Source organism: Vicugna pacos, chromosome 33 (genome assembly GCF_048564905.1).
Source record: "Vicugna pacos chromosome 33, VicPac4, whole genome shotgun sequence".
NCBI lineage: Eukaryota > Metazoa > Chordata > Mammalia > Artiodactyla > Camelidae > Vicugna > Vicugna pacos.
The window spans coordinates 9,263,440-9,279,885 of NC_133019.1; the positions used below are offsets into that span (position 1 = coordinate 9,263,440).

General features: G+C 51.7%; 1 protein-coding gene across 1 annotated transcript in view; it reads right to left on the bottom strand.

Moving 5' to 3' along the window:
• SORL1 (sortilin related receptor 1) overlaps positions 1 to 16,446 on the bottom strand; it is a 147,895-nt gene that overhangs the window by 123,694 nt on the left and 7,755 nt on the right. The window contains exons 2-3 of the mRNA XM_072954152.1: positions 7,697 to 7,813; positions 1,226 to 1,351 (exon numbers count right to left, since the gene is read on the bottom strand). Of these exons, the coding sequence (XP_072810253.1) occupies positions 1,226 to 1,351; positions 7,697 to 7,813 (243 nt within the window). The remainder of the gene's footprint in view (positions 1 to 1,225; positions 1,352 to 7,696; positions 7,814 to 16,446) is intronic.

The following is a 16,446-nucleotide window of genomic DNA, read 5'->3' on the forward strand; positions in this document are numbered from 1 at the left end:
TTCCCTCCAGCCCCTTTTCGGTGCTTTTCTTCACTGAGGGAAAAGCTGTCCTGTCACCGGGGAGTCAGACTAGAGGGGAATCTGTCCTAACTGCCCCTCCACTTTGAGACCGTCAGGCCGGACTGATATTAACCAGCGGGTACCAGCAATGCTATTTTAGTTGTTAAAAAAAATAATAAAAATGCTTCTCTTAGTAAATGGCCTTGAAAGCTGTGAATGCCCCACCCAAAGCCGCAGGGGCCTGGTCCCCTCCCCAGCACCTGCCCACAATCCAGCAACTGAAAGGTTAATGGCCAGCTCAGCTCCCTCAGACCGGGTCTATTCTGATTGGTCAGTGCCATTCTGATAGCTAAATATTTTGAAGAGAGCCCCTGCTAACAGAGCACAGACCAAAGGCAACCTGAGAAGCCAGTGCTGGGTGGGGGGGACCTGGTCAGAGGACCCTGTGGATTTCACTCTCACTCCTTTCCGGATGAGCAAAGACCAGCAGCTACCGTCCCTCCGAGAGCTCTGCTGCTAAGGAGCTCATTTTTCAGCACCCTTAGAAGGAGCCATCCCATGCTGGAAGTGAGCTTAGGATCGCCAGAGTGGGGAAGAAAAGCGACCCAACCAGCAGGAAAGCCCTGGTTCCCGCACCCCCCTCTTCCTCCCTTAGGGCCCAGGGCAATCTCAAGCCCAGGTTTCCTCCAAATCAAACTGCCCAGGTTCTGATGCAGAAACAAAGCCCCAGGCCAGCCAGCTGGGAAAACAAATCAGGAGCCACAGCAGCAGGAGCTGCCACAATCTCTTCTCTATACCAGTCCAGGTCGGAGAGGGGCGCACACGAGTGCACACACATGTGTGTACGCACTGGTGATGCCCATGAAACCTAGAGTCTAGCAGTCACCCTAGAATGGGTGAGACTTCCATGCCAGTCCCAATGGACCTGGGTAACATTTTTGCCACCTATGAGTCAGGCAATTTAGCTGGCAGTTGGCAGATTTTCTGCGCTTTGACCTGCCACTGTTTGTCTAGAAATCCTGCTCGGCCAGTACTTGACCTGCTTGATTATGCACGGTTCCACCCTGAGAATTACACTGTCACCAACTCCCAGCTGAGCAGAAAAGCAGTCCCTGGCTACCAGTCAGGCTGCAAAAATGCCTAAGCGCTCCATCCCCCATCTCCCTTTGGCGCAGCCATCTTCCCCAAATACAGCCCCGTGAGGGCAAGACAGGGCCCCTCTTACACGCTTGTTGTCCGCAGGGCTGTGGTAGAACTGGGCGACCACAGCCTCACTGCTGTTTCCCACGCCATAGTTTAACTTCTCGGAGATTTTCTTGAATGATCTTCCATAGTCGTAAGACACGTACACCTAGGGTATGGAGGAAGGACAGAAGAAAAGAGCTGGTGAGAAAAGTGGCAGAAAGAACGCGCCCTTTGTCTCCACGTTCAGACATCCCCACTGCATCCTGGACATTCCCGGCAGGTCCATGATACCAGGAAATTGCAGTTGGGAAGACAATCCCCCAGGGAGAAGCAGGCACCTCCGTATCTGTCCCCAAGCCCATGGGGGCACTGCTGCCACTGCTACCGGGAATGCACGAGCCTCTTCTCTGAGGCCAAGATAACTCCCCGGACAGGGAGACACGGGGCCAGAAACCAGGAGAACCTCCTCACCACGGCCGGCGTGAGTGCTTAACACATGACATCCAGAGGCAGAGAGAATGCAGTTGTCTGAGGGGAAGGGATCAGGGGTTTGTTTTGCCATCTGTTGAAATGTCTGCAAAAGGCAATCTAATTCCTCATCTCTCTACTGGAAAGTTCTGTTCTTACAGCATGCCAGAAGATTAAAAAAAAAAAAAGCACCCTCAGGGTCTTCACGGGGTAGCCCCAGAGACGAAACAGAGAGCAGCGCTAAGTGACCGAGCGTGCACAGGGCTTCCATGATGGGTACCGCATCCCTCCCCCAGCCCTCAGGTTGCCGGGTCTGTGCTATGGGAGGTTCCTCACATAGGAGAAGGGCAGCGGGGCCCGGGCGGCTGCCAACAGTAGTTACTCCCCTCCTGCTTCCGGGTTTCCGGCTCCCCAGTAACCACGGTTATAACACAGAAGAGTAAGTCACGCACTTGAGTGCTTGCCAGGTGCCGGAGACTGTCAACACCCTCTTCACATGCATGAGCCCCGGGAGCACCCCCTGCCACCCCACGTGGCAAACGCAATCATTAAAACTGTTTTACAGATAAGACAGCAGGGGCTGACGAGACGAGTTACCTGCCGAAGTAACAGAAAAGGTATATAATGGCATGGGATTCTGACCTCCACTCCCCACCTCCAAAGCCAGAAATCGGAAAGCCATCACACCTCAAAAACAGAACGGGAGAGTGGAACCCGTCTGAGATTTTGTCCCTAGACTTTACTCCCTATGAGATGGATATAATCGGGGGCTAAAAACGAGCCTGAGAGATTAACATAATACTAGTAATACTTAGAACTGGGGGAAGCCATAAGAAAAAGGACAGGTGAGTCCCAAGAAGAATGGGAACTGAGGGACGAATCCTAGATGGTGTCCCGCCACCACTGACTCCACAGCAAACGTGGCTGGAGGGCCTCCCGTGAGCCAAGCACAGGGCGAGTCCCCAGACATACCAAGACACGGCCTCCCTCACAGCGGGCGTGTAGACATGCCAGCACTTACAAACGATGCCCCCGCATGAATGACAAACCACTCCAGGTTGTGCAGAGAAAACTAAGAGCACACGCGGGCTGTTAATATTTATTAGATGTCGAGATTGGAAGGGCGCAGAGCCTCTGGCAGGATCTGGGTCACCGTGGAAGAGCTGCTCCAAACACACACGCTTAGACACAGCACGTGCCCCTGACCAGCAGACACCCAGGAAGGGGCGGCCGCAAGAGCGGCGTCAGACACTCAGCAGGTGAGCGCTCACAAGCAGGTGAGGGGCAAAACGACCGGCGGTACTTCTCCCGTCCATCCTCCCGGCCGAGAAGGGACAGGAAGGGTCCTCGGTGATGCTCAGGAGTCACGGGTAGCATCTAATGGCTTCTCCAAGGGAGAACTCAGGCGCCTTCCAGCCCCAGCATCCCATAAACGGCCGATGCACGCTGAGTTCCCGCCTCAGAGGCACAAGGGAGGTGACATGCTCACATCAGGGCAGCATTTTCAGGGCACAATACTCTTGTCTACATTCTCTCTCCTCATCTTTAAAAACCCTGTGTGAGTCTCTCCTTTGCCGCCCCCCGTGTACCTGGAACATAGCAGGTGCTTGGTAAAGATTTCTGGAATGAATAAATGCCATTATAACCCACAGCGTGAGTAAATGAACGTGTTCCATGAATGAATAAAAGAGAGCAAAATGAATGAATCGGTAAGTGACTGAGTGGATAACTGTTTCCACTTAAGAGAGAACAAAAAGTAAGACTCGGAGGAATGAATGGCCAGCCTGAGGCCACACGGCTAGACAGTGACAAAACCAGGCCGGGTCCCCCAGCTCCGGGTCCAGCAGTCTTTCCACTCTTGCAAGTTAACCTCGCAGGGGTATGCTCTCTAACACACACGTGTGTTTCTCTGTTAAAGAGGAAGATCACACACCAGAGCTACAGGCAGGGCGGTGAAAGAAGCGCTGGGCGGAGGGAGGAAACACCAACCTGGAGAGAGCACAGAGCCTTTCCCAGATTCTGCACCACAGCTAAGCCCTCAGGGGTACAACCACTCTCCCGACCGAAAAGCTCTCCCTTAAAAGTCTTATCTGTGAGCAAAACCCACCTCTTTGGGTCTTGCACTAAACAGATGTAAAGAGTAGGCACGTGAGCGTCCAGCCTATGTCCAGGCTCCGGTAATTGTTCACCAACCTTCTTTTCTTTCTCCGGGTTGAAGAATTCCAACACGGTATGTTTATCCTAGCCTCATCACTCTCATCTCGATTAACCCAGACCCAGGCCCCACAGGGCAAAGACAAGCTCAGGGCTGTGCACCGCCACCCACTCTCCTCCACAGTGAAGAGCCCAGAAGGGGCCTCTGCCTGTGTCCAGATGAGATCTGGTGGCCTGCAACGGCACCCCCAGTGCCACACTCTGGTTCGGGGTATCTCTTCCTCTTGCAGCACAAGGCTGCTCCCTCCCCTGCTGCCTGCAGCGAGCCCCACGTGCACTGGGGCACATCTTGTGCTTCTATGGTTCACTTTGCATCCAGATGTAGGTTCCTACACTAATTAGTCTCCTCTGACCTCGACAGGGCACTACTCCCTGAAGAACCCAAAAAAGAGGGAGTTCCTTTTTTTAATAGAAGTAGAGTTGATTTACAGTAGGATATTAGCTTCAGGTGGACAACACAGAGATTCAGTATTTTTACCGATTATTTCCCATTCAAAGTTACTACGAAGTAATGGCTATATTTCCCTGTGCTGTACAATATATCCTTGCTGTTTATTTTATGCAGAGCAGTTTGTATCTCTTAATCTCCTATCTGGTTTCTAAGCTGCTGAAAGTTGCTAGTCAGTTCTTCATCTTCCCTATAAAGATGGTCCTTCGAAGTGAACGGCTTTAAATTATTTCCCCAGTAATTCAAAACCATATAATAACAATGAGGAGGCGGAGAGGGAGGCAGAGAGAGAGACGGGGAAGAGGCAGGGGAGGGAGAAAGGGGAAGCAGGGTCAAAGTGTCCAGAAAACATCTCTCTCCACACCTGGTGCTGTTGTAAGTACTTTGCACCAGTGCTTCTCAAGCTGTAATATGTCTACAAAGCACCCAGCAGGACACAGGTCAAAACACAGACTTCGATTCCGGAAGTCTGGGGTGAGATCTGAGATTCCGCATGTCTAACCAGCTCCCAGAGAATCCCCACACTGCCGATCCACAGACCACCCTTTGGGGAGCAAGGTTTTACAAGGACTCTCTCACTGATGGATGAGAAAACCAAGAGGAAGTTAATGACTTGGCGCAAGGTCAGACTGCTCATGAACGATAGAGCCAGGCTTCAAACCCACACACTCTGACCTCAGAGCCAGGGCTCAGCTGGACACCAGCTCCCACAGGCTGCCAAGGTCTACACCATTGGAAAGTAAGAACCTTGCTCCCCCGTCAGTTCTCGGGGGCACCGATCACACTGTCCCAGCCCTCTGAGTAGGAGGGCAGGGAGCCCCACCATTCCTGGTTGACTCTCATCTTCTGGTGGCACCATCTCTGGACGGCTCTTTGGCCAACTATGTGCAACTGAGCGCTTCGTAAAACAGGTCAGGAGAGTGCAGAAATGAAGAGGTGGGAGGGTCAAGATACATAACACCTACTGCTTCCTTTCCTCTACCCGCCTCATCACAGAGAAAGAGGGGTCCTGCAGGAGCCACGCATCCCAGAATCACACCAGCTGCAAATTCATCGGGACGTTATTTCTTTCTTTTTTTTTTTTTTCCTGTTTCAGAGCAAACCTTCCGAGATTCCAGATCCAGATCCACCCCTTTTTAACATACTGACGACGCGTGAGTTGGCCATTCTCCCAAACTCACACAAGCCCCGTGTTTGTATAGGTTCTCCTCCTTCTGGGCTGCCGATGGGGCCTTAGGAACCAAGCTTCCAGTCTTCACAGAAAATTGAGATTGTCACTACTCCAGCACCACCTACTCCTGCCTCTGAGTCATAGTTTATTTTTGCATTCACTTTTCACATCAGAACACCTCAGTTTTATCGGCCAATTCTTTAATGGAGCTTGTGTGCAGATGGAAGAAACCTATGCAGCTCCTATTTATTACCTCCAGGCGTGGAGTTTCCTTCCCACTTCATCTTCTCGCGTGCTTCATTCCAGGACAGCTCATCATGTCAATGTGCAATGAGTCCTTAGTAAGAATCACCCAAATACTTGGACAAAGAATGAAGTGTGCATAGACCAGCAGTACATGCAGGTGACCAGCCTTCCTGGTCTGTCCAGGATGGAGGAGGGTCCCAGGATGTGGGACTTCCAGTGCTAAAACCAATACGAGGTGGTCCCCCTGGCAACACTACACCCTCACACCCGAGCACGAGATCAGGTCTGGAGTCTCCTTTGCCCCAACCCTCCCACAGACATGCTGATCACTGAATGTCTCTGGGCCCCTGTTTGTCCGGCAAAACAGTAAAGAGATAGGTCTTCTACCTCTCTTGCCAAAAATACTATCTGAACGAAGAATGTTTAAAATGCATTTTAAAAAAATATGCGTAGTTTACTGTACAGGAATCATACCATAACAAAGGTGTTAAATAAAATAAAATGCATAAAAACTCTAAGTCAGATTTCTCAGCACGGCAGGCAGAGAGCTGTCTCCTGTGCTCAAGAGGGATGCCACCAAAAGGTGACAATGCTGAACAGAGGGGCCCACAGACTCTCACAGGCCAGTGGTCATCCACGCACTGCTGTCTGTGTTTGCAGACCCTGATCGCATGTATCCTTGGGCCAAAATCATTGCCCCAAACAAGCCTAGCCCAGCCCCGATCACTGGGTCCCCACCAGCAGTGCTCAGCACCCACCCTGGGCAAAGTTGCACATCACTGTGGCCAGCCCTTTCTCTGCCCTCCCCATCAGTGGCCACCCCAGCTCAACCCCTGGGGCCCCCTCTGGTGACCCACCTCGGAGCACATTCAACCCCGACAGTGGACACATAGAGAGAGGGGCCTCACGGAGCCCAAACCCAGGCTCGAGAATTACAAGCATGTCCTTGAGGAGGATACAATGGTGCCAGCAAATTCATCAGGAGCCCTCCTCTGGCCGGAGCGCAGAGGGACCGAAGCCCTGCGACGTGGTGGTTTTCAGGCCACAGCTGCTCCCCTTCCCCACAGGAGAGGTCTGGAGCCGGGGCCACAGGCTTGGGACCCAAGGGCTAGATCTGGCCTTCATCTCTGTCTTACTTGGCCCACACAGGGTTTGTAAAAACTATACATTAGCTGCCAATGGCTAAAACTCAGCAGTCTTCACATAAAAATCCAGACTTCTGAGTTCCTCTTGCAAAATCAGATCTAGCCACCCTGGGCCCTGTGTGGCAACCGGAGCTCAGAGTCCCTCCCTTTCCCCAGAGTCTCTCTGACACTGAGACCAAGGAACCATCATCACATTCACATTAAGGTACAGGTGAACATCTCTTGAACTGGTATCTCTATCAAAAGTGGGAAAATGACATTCTGTCTCCCACATACTTCAAGAAAAATGGGAGCGACCACCCTTCTTATCCTAAGAGGTAAAGAGTGGTGTAAACTTGGGGGTGTGCCCATCATCCACGGGGCCTCTAGCACAGAGTTTGTCACCCTTAGTCTAATGTCGTCAAAGCACCCAAACTATTAAACATCGCAAAAGGCTAACCGTGGAAATTAAGAATATGAGCAATTCAGATTTAAGGCCTCAGCCAGCTGTCACGGTGAGAAGGAATCAGCACGCGGGGAAAGATCAACCTGATTCCATTGGGCCCCACTGCCAACGAGCAGCCCTGCCCAGGAGGGCATCCGGCACGCTGCTGAGCAGCCGCAACAATCCACGTCACACCGGGTCACCACACGACGTCTGCACAAGGATCTCTTTGCCACACTGCCTGTACCACCCCATGTTCAGCAAATAAGGGATCTATGTGACTCTCCGGATTCCCCAATCACCCAGTATTTTTTTTCTGGCACGATCACCCCGATGAGTGAGCGAAGGGCGTCCAGGCTGTGCCCACGAATACCCAGACCAACACCAATACTTACATCACTGCTCCTGGGCCTCGCCAGCGCCAGGCTGTCCCGGGCTAAGGCCACAATGACATCGCTCTTCTCTCCGGCCCAGTGCACCACCATCTGATTGTGGGAGTCATTCAGACTAACCTGAAAGAGATTAAACCGCACAGGAATGAGGACCCCGATGAGTGACAGCCATCGTCTTTCTAAAGCAAGACTCTCTCCCTCTGTCACTCAGAAACGATGAAGATGCTTGCTCACACCTGGGGTACCAGGTCAGGGTGGCCTGCTTTCCCCACCCCGCTGATTCCACCAGACTCAACTTCCTCAAGAAGAAACACCAGTCCTCTGCTATTTGGGATTAGCTGGATTGCACAAAAAAAAAAAAAATCTTATTCCTGGCTCTCACTGGCATAACCAATTACTTGGTTTATTTTTGTCCTTTGTGAAATCACCCTCTGGTTACTCTCATCCTTACTCCATACGTGGGACATGCACTCGTCAGATCTGAAACCACACCACGGAAGCATCTTCCTCATTCAGTAAAAGGGACATAGGCCAGAAAGACCACACACTTTCAAACCTCTGTTCCAGCTGGTTCTCTCTGGCCTGCAGGTCATGTTGCTTACCCTGAGCCCGAAATGAGGAGGAACGAAACAAAAACACCAGAGTGAGTTAGTCAGTTTTGAAGTAACCCAAGTAAGGAAATATTTTCCAGGACGCCACAGAAATGACCTTTGGCTTATTGCAAACAGTAGTTCCCAGGCTTCTGGAACTTGTAAACCAGTAAAATGAAAGTAAATGAGGAGAGCCAGCGGAGGACTGTCAGCCACTTCTATTTCTCCATGTAAGGACATCAGCAAAACAGCCACCATGTCAGAGCTGGACTGGCCGTTCTCTAATCTGTGTCCCCCGTTTCCTGAGGACACAGCAGACTCTTGTGGGGCCCCAGCCCGGCCCTGTCCGGAGGCTGCATTTAGGGCTCCCGAGTCCCAGAGGAGGGCAGAGCCACGGGATGGGGGAGCCCACATCCCCGAGAAGGCCCTCCACTCGCTTGGAACTTCCCCTAATTGGGAGACACACGCACACCCCTGAGCTCCTGGAATTCACCGGTTACACTGTCACCCCTGCTAAGCCATAAGACCACCATCCATAATCACCGTCATTTTTCAAAGAAAGGACGTTTTAACCCCGGAGACTGAGGAAGGACAGACTCTGAGAATGAAGAACCGTTCCTGCCGAGAAGCTGCGCTGCGTGAAAACCTAACTTCGTTACGCGGGTGTTTCCCATTTCACCCGTCACTGCTGGACAGGTCCAGGGCCGGCACCTTGGCCCACCTGGAGCCATTCGTTACACCCCCTCCGTGGGTGAAGGGCCAACTGATGACAGAAATTCCGAGAGCTGGTCTTAGCATTCACAATCAGAACAAGCCCCCCCCCCGAAAAAAAACCTGGATTGTGAGCAACATCTGTTCCACCAGCCCCTTCAACCTTGGCCGTCTCGGACACGTGGGGAAGACTGAGCTTCCAGACTCGGAGAGGCCTCTGCGTGATCCGACCTGCACATCCCCCCGCCCCTCGGATGGATGCAGAAGACACGCCTGAGCCGGCATGCCCTTTGAGCTATCTTCCTATCAAGGCTCTGCAGCACAAAACCCTGCCCCCCAACAGCTGCCTCCTCCTTTCCCTTCCTCGTCCCCGACCCCCCGCCTCCTTGAGATGCTCTCAGATGTCACAAGAGAGAAGGGAACAAACTTGGCTGACAGAACAACACAGGGCCTAATCCTGGACTCCTTTACTTTTGGGCCTCAAGCACCTGCATCTAATTTGATTCAGGCTCCAAGCTCTTTTGGAAAAATCTTTGAAATGAGGCCTCTTCAAAGAAAAAGACCCTGGATTTTTTTTTTTTAGGAAAATATGTCATTTCAAAATGTTCCTTCTCATGCCCAGAGATGTTAAGGCCGATCAAGCATCGACAGAGACGTGCAAATAAAAAACAGAAGTCAGTAAACGATGCAGCCCAGGATGCTGCAGGGAGAAAGCAGGTGAGGCCGTCTCCCCCACCCCCACCCCCCGACGCAGCCACCTTCCTCCAGCCCTCCCTCCCCACCTCCCCTTCCAGGCCTCGCCTCTGGGAAGAATCTGGAAGCATCCAGGAATTAGCACAGGTGGCCCGGGAATTCAGGCTAACAGTCTTCTCCCTCCAAAATACCCAGAGGGGAATAAACAGCAAACATCAGTAAAGAACCTGGAACCCAGAAGGATCACGGAAGTCCATCCGGGGTCTGGGATTTAAAAAAAAAGCCCAGCAAGGCTGCACTAGGGCAACCTCAGAACAGCCCCTCCGGCAGGTTCCCAATCCAGGAAGGCTCAGCACAGGTTGCAAAGCCTTCAGTGATCAGAGTGGGAATGAGATCTGAACACGACTTGCTGAAGCCTTTCTACTCAGAGGACGTGAGATTTATGGGGCCCCTTCAACCAATCCTAAGAGAGGTGAAGGGGTGAGCGGGGCACAAAAGACAGCAGCAGAACTTCCAAGGGCCTTTCCACAAAGGAAGCCTGGAAGGCGAGCTCGGTGAAACACCTTTAAAAAAACAAAAAAAGATTTTATTAGATGTCCCTTTCATTCCGAAGAGCAGACTGTAAAAGGGCAGACCAGTGAGGAGGCAAAAAAGAAAAATCCCTGGCAAGAAATAGCTTGTCCAAGGGCCACCAGGCGACTCACACACAGTTCAGCTCCTTCCCTTGGCTGGCAGTCAGCAAGGGCACCTCCTGGTCAGGGGAGTAACTCCCTGCAGAGCCGCCTGGTCCCCGCCCCCGAGCCCGAGCCTGGCAGCCACGAAATCCGTGCACCAGGCAGGCCGGCAGGCTGTCACTTTTACTAAGGCGGAGACATCATCCTGCACTCTGGCCTCACTTTGCTCCTCCATCTCCCCTTGGTCTCCGCCCCCGCCCCGTCCCCACCCCAGGGGAAAGAGGAAGAAGTCAAAGCAGGCTCTCCAAGGAAAGTGGTAGGAAAGCCGGGAGCCAGGGCAGCCCCCAGCAACGAAGAGCGCCCGCAGGGCCCCGCGCTAGCGCTAGACCCCACGCTTTGTGGGTGGTTTCCTTCATTTGTGTCTTTTTCCATACCCGCCACCACCACCGCCACCGCCTCTCCCCATGAGCCCCCTGCCCGTCACCAGCCCCCTCGTGCAGCTGCGAGCTCCCAGACCTCTTCTACCAGCCCTGCTCACGTGGGACCCACAGACCACCAAGGCGAGGAGGGGTGGGCACACACAGACCCAGAAGACGCTGGTCTGGGAGCGAGTGGGCGGGGTGGGAGAGTGGCTTTTCCAGAACATAACCTTGATGTGCAGTCAGTTGTAACTACAACCCCGGGGCGTGAACAACCTTCCCTCTCCCATCTCCAGCTCACGGGGCGTAGCTGGAGCTTGATAAATGAGACACAATTAATTGGAGCTGTAAAAAGCAGCAGGGAGGGGGGCCCACCGCCTCCCCACGGAAGGCAAACAGAAAAATCATATGCCACAGAAGCCCCTGCACACAGAAACTGCATCACAAAGAACAGCAACTGGGGTGCAAGTGGGGTGGGGGGCAGGTCATTAAGGGTCAAGATAGCCCCCCAGAAGTCACCTGGCCCAGGGGTCCCAAACCCGGCTGACATTCAGAGTCCCCAGGGAGACCCCACCCTGCTGATTCAGACCCCTCTGACTAGAGGCAGGAATTGGCATCTTTTAAGACACACCCCTGGTGGGGGAGGGTATAGCTCAAGTGGTAGAGGGCATGCTTAGCACGCACAGGGTCCTGGGTTCAATTCCCAGTCCCTCCTCTAAAAATAGATAAATAAACAAGTTAAACCTAATTCCCCCACCCCCGAAAAAAAAAAAACAACTAAAAAAAAAAAAAAAGACACACCCCTGGTGTCTTTAATGCAGCTTCTTGGGGAACGATGGATCTAGTTCACTCCCCTTCCTCCTGGCAGACCCTGGGGCTTAAATGGCAGTGGCTAAGAAAGCTCATTCTTTCTGTGGGCGGTTTGTCTTTGGGTATCTTCAGCAGCTGTTAAAACTCTAAGATCTACTGATATATGCCACAATGTAGACAAATACTACCTTAAGTGAAGGAAGCCAGACACAGAAGGTCACCTATCACATGGTTCCACGTATATGAAATATCCAGAACAGGAACATCCAGAGAGTCAGAAAGCAGACTGGTGGCTGCCAGGGGCTGGGGGAGGCGGGGAGTAGGCAGTTAATGGGTAAGAGGTTTTATTTTGGAGTGATGAAAGGCGTTTGGAGCTAGACAGAGGTGGTGGTTACACAACACTGCGAGTGTACTAAATGCCACTGAACTGAACTGCTCACTTGACAATGGCTAACCTCATGTTCTGTGAATTTCATCTCAATTTTTTTTGAAAGCCTCTACCTACGACCTGTGAAGAGCACAGTACTTCTCAAGGGCTGAGCCAATACCGAAGAGCTCCCACTCTTAAGAAGCTCTTCTTTCCTCTCATCTCGATCCTTCCTGCTACCAAAATATGCAGCTAGAATGAGTCACAGAGGAGGCAGGCTGAGGAGTGGGTCTCTGGACAAAGCGATCCTTCAAAGTGCTGTCAGCGGTATCTGCAGGGCCAAGGCATCCCCGCAGGTCCCTGGCTGGAGAAATGGCCACAGGCTTGGGGCTGGCGTCCACTTCCAGCTCACCAGCCCAGACGGGCACACCTGGGTCCACGTCACCCATGTTGTCTCAGTCTCCTGGCAGGCCCTGGCGTTCCAAGGAGTTTACGTGATTTGCCTCATTATTCAGGGACGGGGACGAAGCTGCTGCCACCCGAGCCCTGAGCTCTGGGTTGTTATAAATAGGAGGGCAAATAAATAGTTTGTTGTGTGAAAGTCCCAACAGCCTGCGCACCAGCCCACTAGGGGCTGGGTACCCTTTGGGGCTCTGTTCTCACTTCATACGTGTCAAGAGTACACAGCACCTCTAGGGGAAATCAGTGTGGCAGATCTGACCAGTAAATAAGGAATTTACAATAAAATCCACCAAAATCTGTATCGTCACTGAGTCATTCAGGAAGATAGGGTCCCTTAATGGAACGGGTCGCACTCTGTCTCCCGCCATCTCTTCTGCCATTACCTCTTCCACATCGGTCAGACCTGAAGATCAGGATGTCCCAAATACCCATAGCCTGAATCCTCACCGCTCCTCAAGCTTCCTTCCAGAATGCAGGATGAGGCGGACAAGTAAGCCAGTCTGGTTCACTCCTTTGCCTCACTAGCAGTGAAATACAGAGAGGCATTTTTAAAATTCTACAGCGAAGGAGAAAACAAATATCCTGTCCTTCAACTGCCAGGACAGAGGCCACTGCTGAATCCTCAGGACTCCGGGACGGGCCCGAGGAAGCCAAAGACGGACTCCTGGGATCCAAGAATAATAAGGTTCTCAAATCATCTGTGTGCACGACCTAAATGCTGGTTATGCAAATCGCCCCTGCGTGTCCCCTTTCAAGACTGTGTTCCCACTATATTTAGTAAGCTTATTCTCCTCCCCAGACGCTCCTCCACCCCAGAAGGAGAGCCGAAATCTAGTTTACGAGCTCCCTGTAGACAGGCCCCTGTTCTGGATGCTCCGCTCACTCGCTTGACTGTTGTCAACAACGCCTCGCTTCGCCCTCAGAACCCGTTAACTACATCGCTGATAAATGCAGGCAGCCCATTTTACAGATGAGGAAACAAAGGGAGAATGACCTGGGGCTTAAAAACTCAGCATTTCACTATCATCTCCTTAACTGGAGTCAAGAGCTCTCTTTAGATGTATGTGTTTGCCTCTTCCTGACTTGCAATATCCGTTCAGAGACTTTATTTCTGATTGACCTTTGGCATGCAAATCCGTCCGCCATTGACCTCTATCTGCCACCCCATCCTGGTGACCCCCACTCTGTCAGTCAGCAAACGGCAGGCTTTGCTGTTCCGCAAGGGCTCCCTATTAGAAGGAACCTGTGAAAAATCTCTCTGTCATGAAAATAATCACCCCTTAGTGTACCAGTTGGGAAGCAAGAAAATATCAGGGCCAGAAGGAAGCATCCGCATCTTGCAGATGAGGTTGAGCCCAAGGAAAGATCTAGAGGTGGTGTCTCCATACCGCCTTAAAACCCAGGGCCCCAGAGCGGGGTGCACAGCATGGAGCACAGCAGGCCCCTTGCCAGCACCTTCCCCTGCTGACACCCTGACCCAGGACCACCTCTGGACCCAAAGCTATTCCTGTGAGCTCTCGAGGATGGTTCCAGAACTTCCACTTTCCCCGAACCTCCACTCTGACTCTGCAGCTTCACCGCACACAGCGCCCCCACCCCCCACCTCACTCGTGCAGTAACTATTTACTGAGCACTCACTACACTCCAGATGCCGCACTAGGTATTACAAAAACAGCAGACCTCCAGGTCCTGCCTTGTGGCTCTTAGATTGGCAGGGGAAGCAAACATTAAACAATTAATTCCACGAATAATGCTTACAGTTGTTAAATGGGGGCAGGGGGTACATAACCAAGTACAGGACTGCCTTGAAGACGTGACCCCCCCCACCAGTGGGTACTATAAGGCTGAAGAGGGAGGAGTCTGGGCAAAGGGGATGGAGAACAGAGACGACAGATGCAGAGGAAGAACAGGGTGAAAGCCAGGAGCGGGGAGGGACCCGCGACTTGAGGAATTTTGTTAATGGAAAACCAGTGTATCAATAACAAGGACCTACTGTATAGCACAGGGAACTAACTATATTCAATATCTTGTAATAACCTATAACGGAAAAGAATCTGAAAAAGAATATGTATATACAAAAATGAATCACTTTGCTGTACACCTGAAACTAACACAGCATTGTAAATCAACTCTACTTCAATTAAAAAAAAAAAAGAAAAAAAACGTGTAGACAGGAGAGCCAAGGGAAGGGCAGAATTATATGAGATCTCAAGGTTTTGAAGGAGGAACAAAAGAGATCACGGCCACCGGACCCTTGGCTGAAAGCAGAACTTTCACTGGACTGTTTACAAGAGTCAAAGGTGCCACCATAAATTTGAGGCAAGTCAGAGGCTTGGTCTCGAGGCTTTCCCAGCTGCACAACTTTGGGTACCTCCCTTCACCTTTCTGAGCCTCAAGATGCTCATCTGTGAGATGAGAGTAATAAGCCTTAGCTTGCCAATTTCACTGGACCGTAATGAGCATCAAATGAGATGTTATCCATGAATATATTTCATAAACTCCAAAACACTAAAGCATTATTTCCCCCTTGTCAGCAGTAGCATCTTTATACCAACATAAATGGTTCTTCACAACAAGGCTGTACATTAAAAAATTACCACGAGCATCACCAGGACTGGAACTCTGAGGCCCAAGTGCAGGGAAGGAAACACGGCCCATCCGGGTCCAGCTCAGAAGGCAGTCACGGCCAAGCCCAGCGCACAGGCAGCCTTCCCCTGGCTCCACACCTGAGACCTGTAATCTGGGGAAACCCAACCTCCGGTTCCAACACAGAGGTGGCACTGATTTCTAGCACTTTCCTGGCCTCAAGGGGAAAGCATTTATATTGCATCCCACAACCAAATGCCTCCAGGCCTCACCTTACCAGTGGCTTCTCTGCTGCACTTTGTGGGGAGCTTGTGGGCAGGAAAGGGCTCATCAAACCCAAGAGCACGGCCGGACACTCATTGAGATGCCTCTGCTCCCCGGAGGGCAGGCCGACGCTCCTCAGACACCCCCCGCTAGCTTAACTCCCCCAGCCCGGTGATGCCAGCCCTTTCACTGCCATCCAGCTCTCCACATCCCCGCCTTGGCCCTTCTCTGAAGATGTGAGGCCTCGTCTCCGCAGTAACCCCTGCATCACCTCCAGCAGCAGCACGCCTCGCCAGCTTCAGCAAACCACGTGCACCCATTCACTGCAGGATTTTTTTTTTTAAGAACTACTCAGTGAGAAAACTTCAGGGAACTAAATATACACAGATGAGGTAAGTTATCAGGACACAATCTCATGTTACTCAATTAATTGAGCACAGGTTTAAAATATTTCAAGTCTCTTCCAAACACTCCCCCAGTTTCACGGGCCACTCACCCTGCTCCATTCGCTGTCCCCACTCCCCGCCATCAGCAGCTTCCTCTGCTGGGATCCTGGGGCAGGCCAGCTCGAGTCTGCCTCTCCTGGTCCCTGGGGCAGACCCAAAGGGGTCTTGCATGTATCCTCTGGGCTAACAGAGAAACAGGGTCCTTTACTATCTGGCCCTCTCCCCCACGTATGGCTCATCTTAGAGGCACCCACTTGAGGCTTCCCAGTGACAGTCCCTAAGCTAGCCTCTCTCCCAAGGTCGGTTTTAACCTTGGCCCTCCAAGCTCCATCAGCTAGTCCCAGCTTTGCCCAATTTCTTCGGGCCACAGAGGCTTCCCAGAAGTGAAAATTTTCATCACGACATTGGCCGTCTGCGCACAGCCGAGTCCAAAGCTCCCCAACCCCTCAAAATAGAAGGGATCTCACTTCAGTACCAACTAACATATTAAAATCCCAATTCAGGACTCACTCATCAGCTCCAACCCTTTTATTTGATGTAAGAATCACCCTCTTTAATCCAGTTATGTGCAGGCAGAGAGTTTCTATTCAACAGACTTCTAAAGAAAAGAAGCAATATCAGTTACCTTCTTCATTTAGAAAACAAAAACAAAAACAAATGGGGAGGGGAAAAACCCCACACCGGCCCTTTCACAGCACAAAACACGAATGATACATCTTTTTATTGCCCTT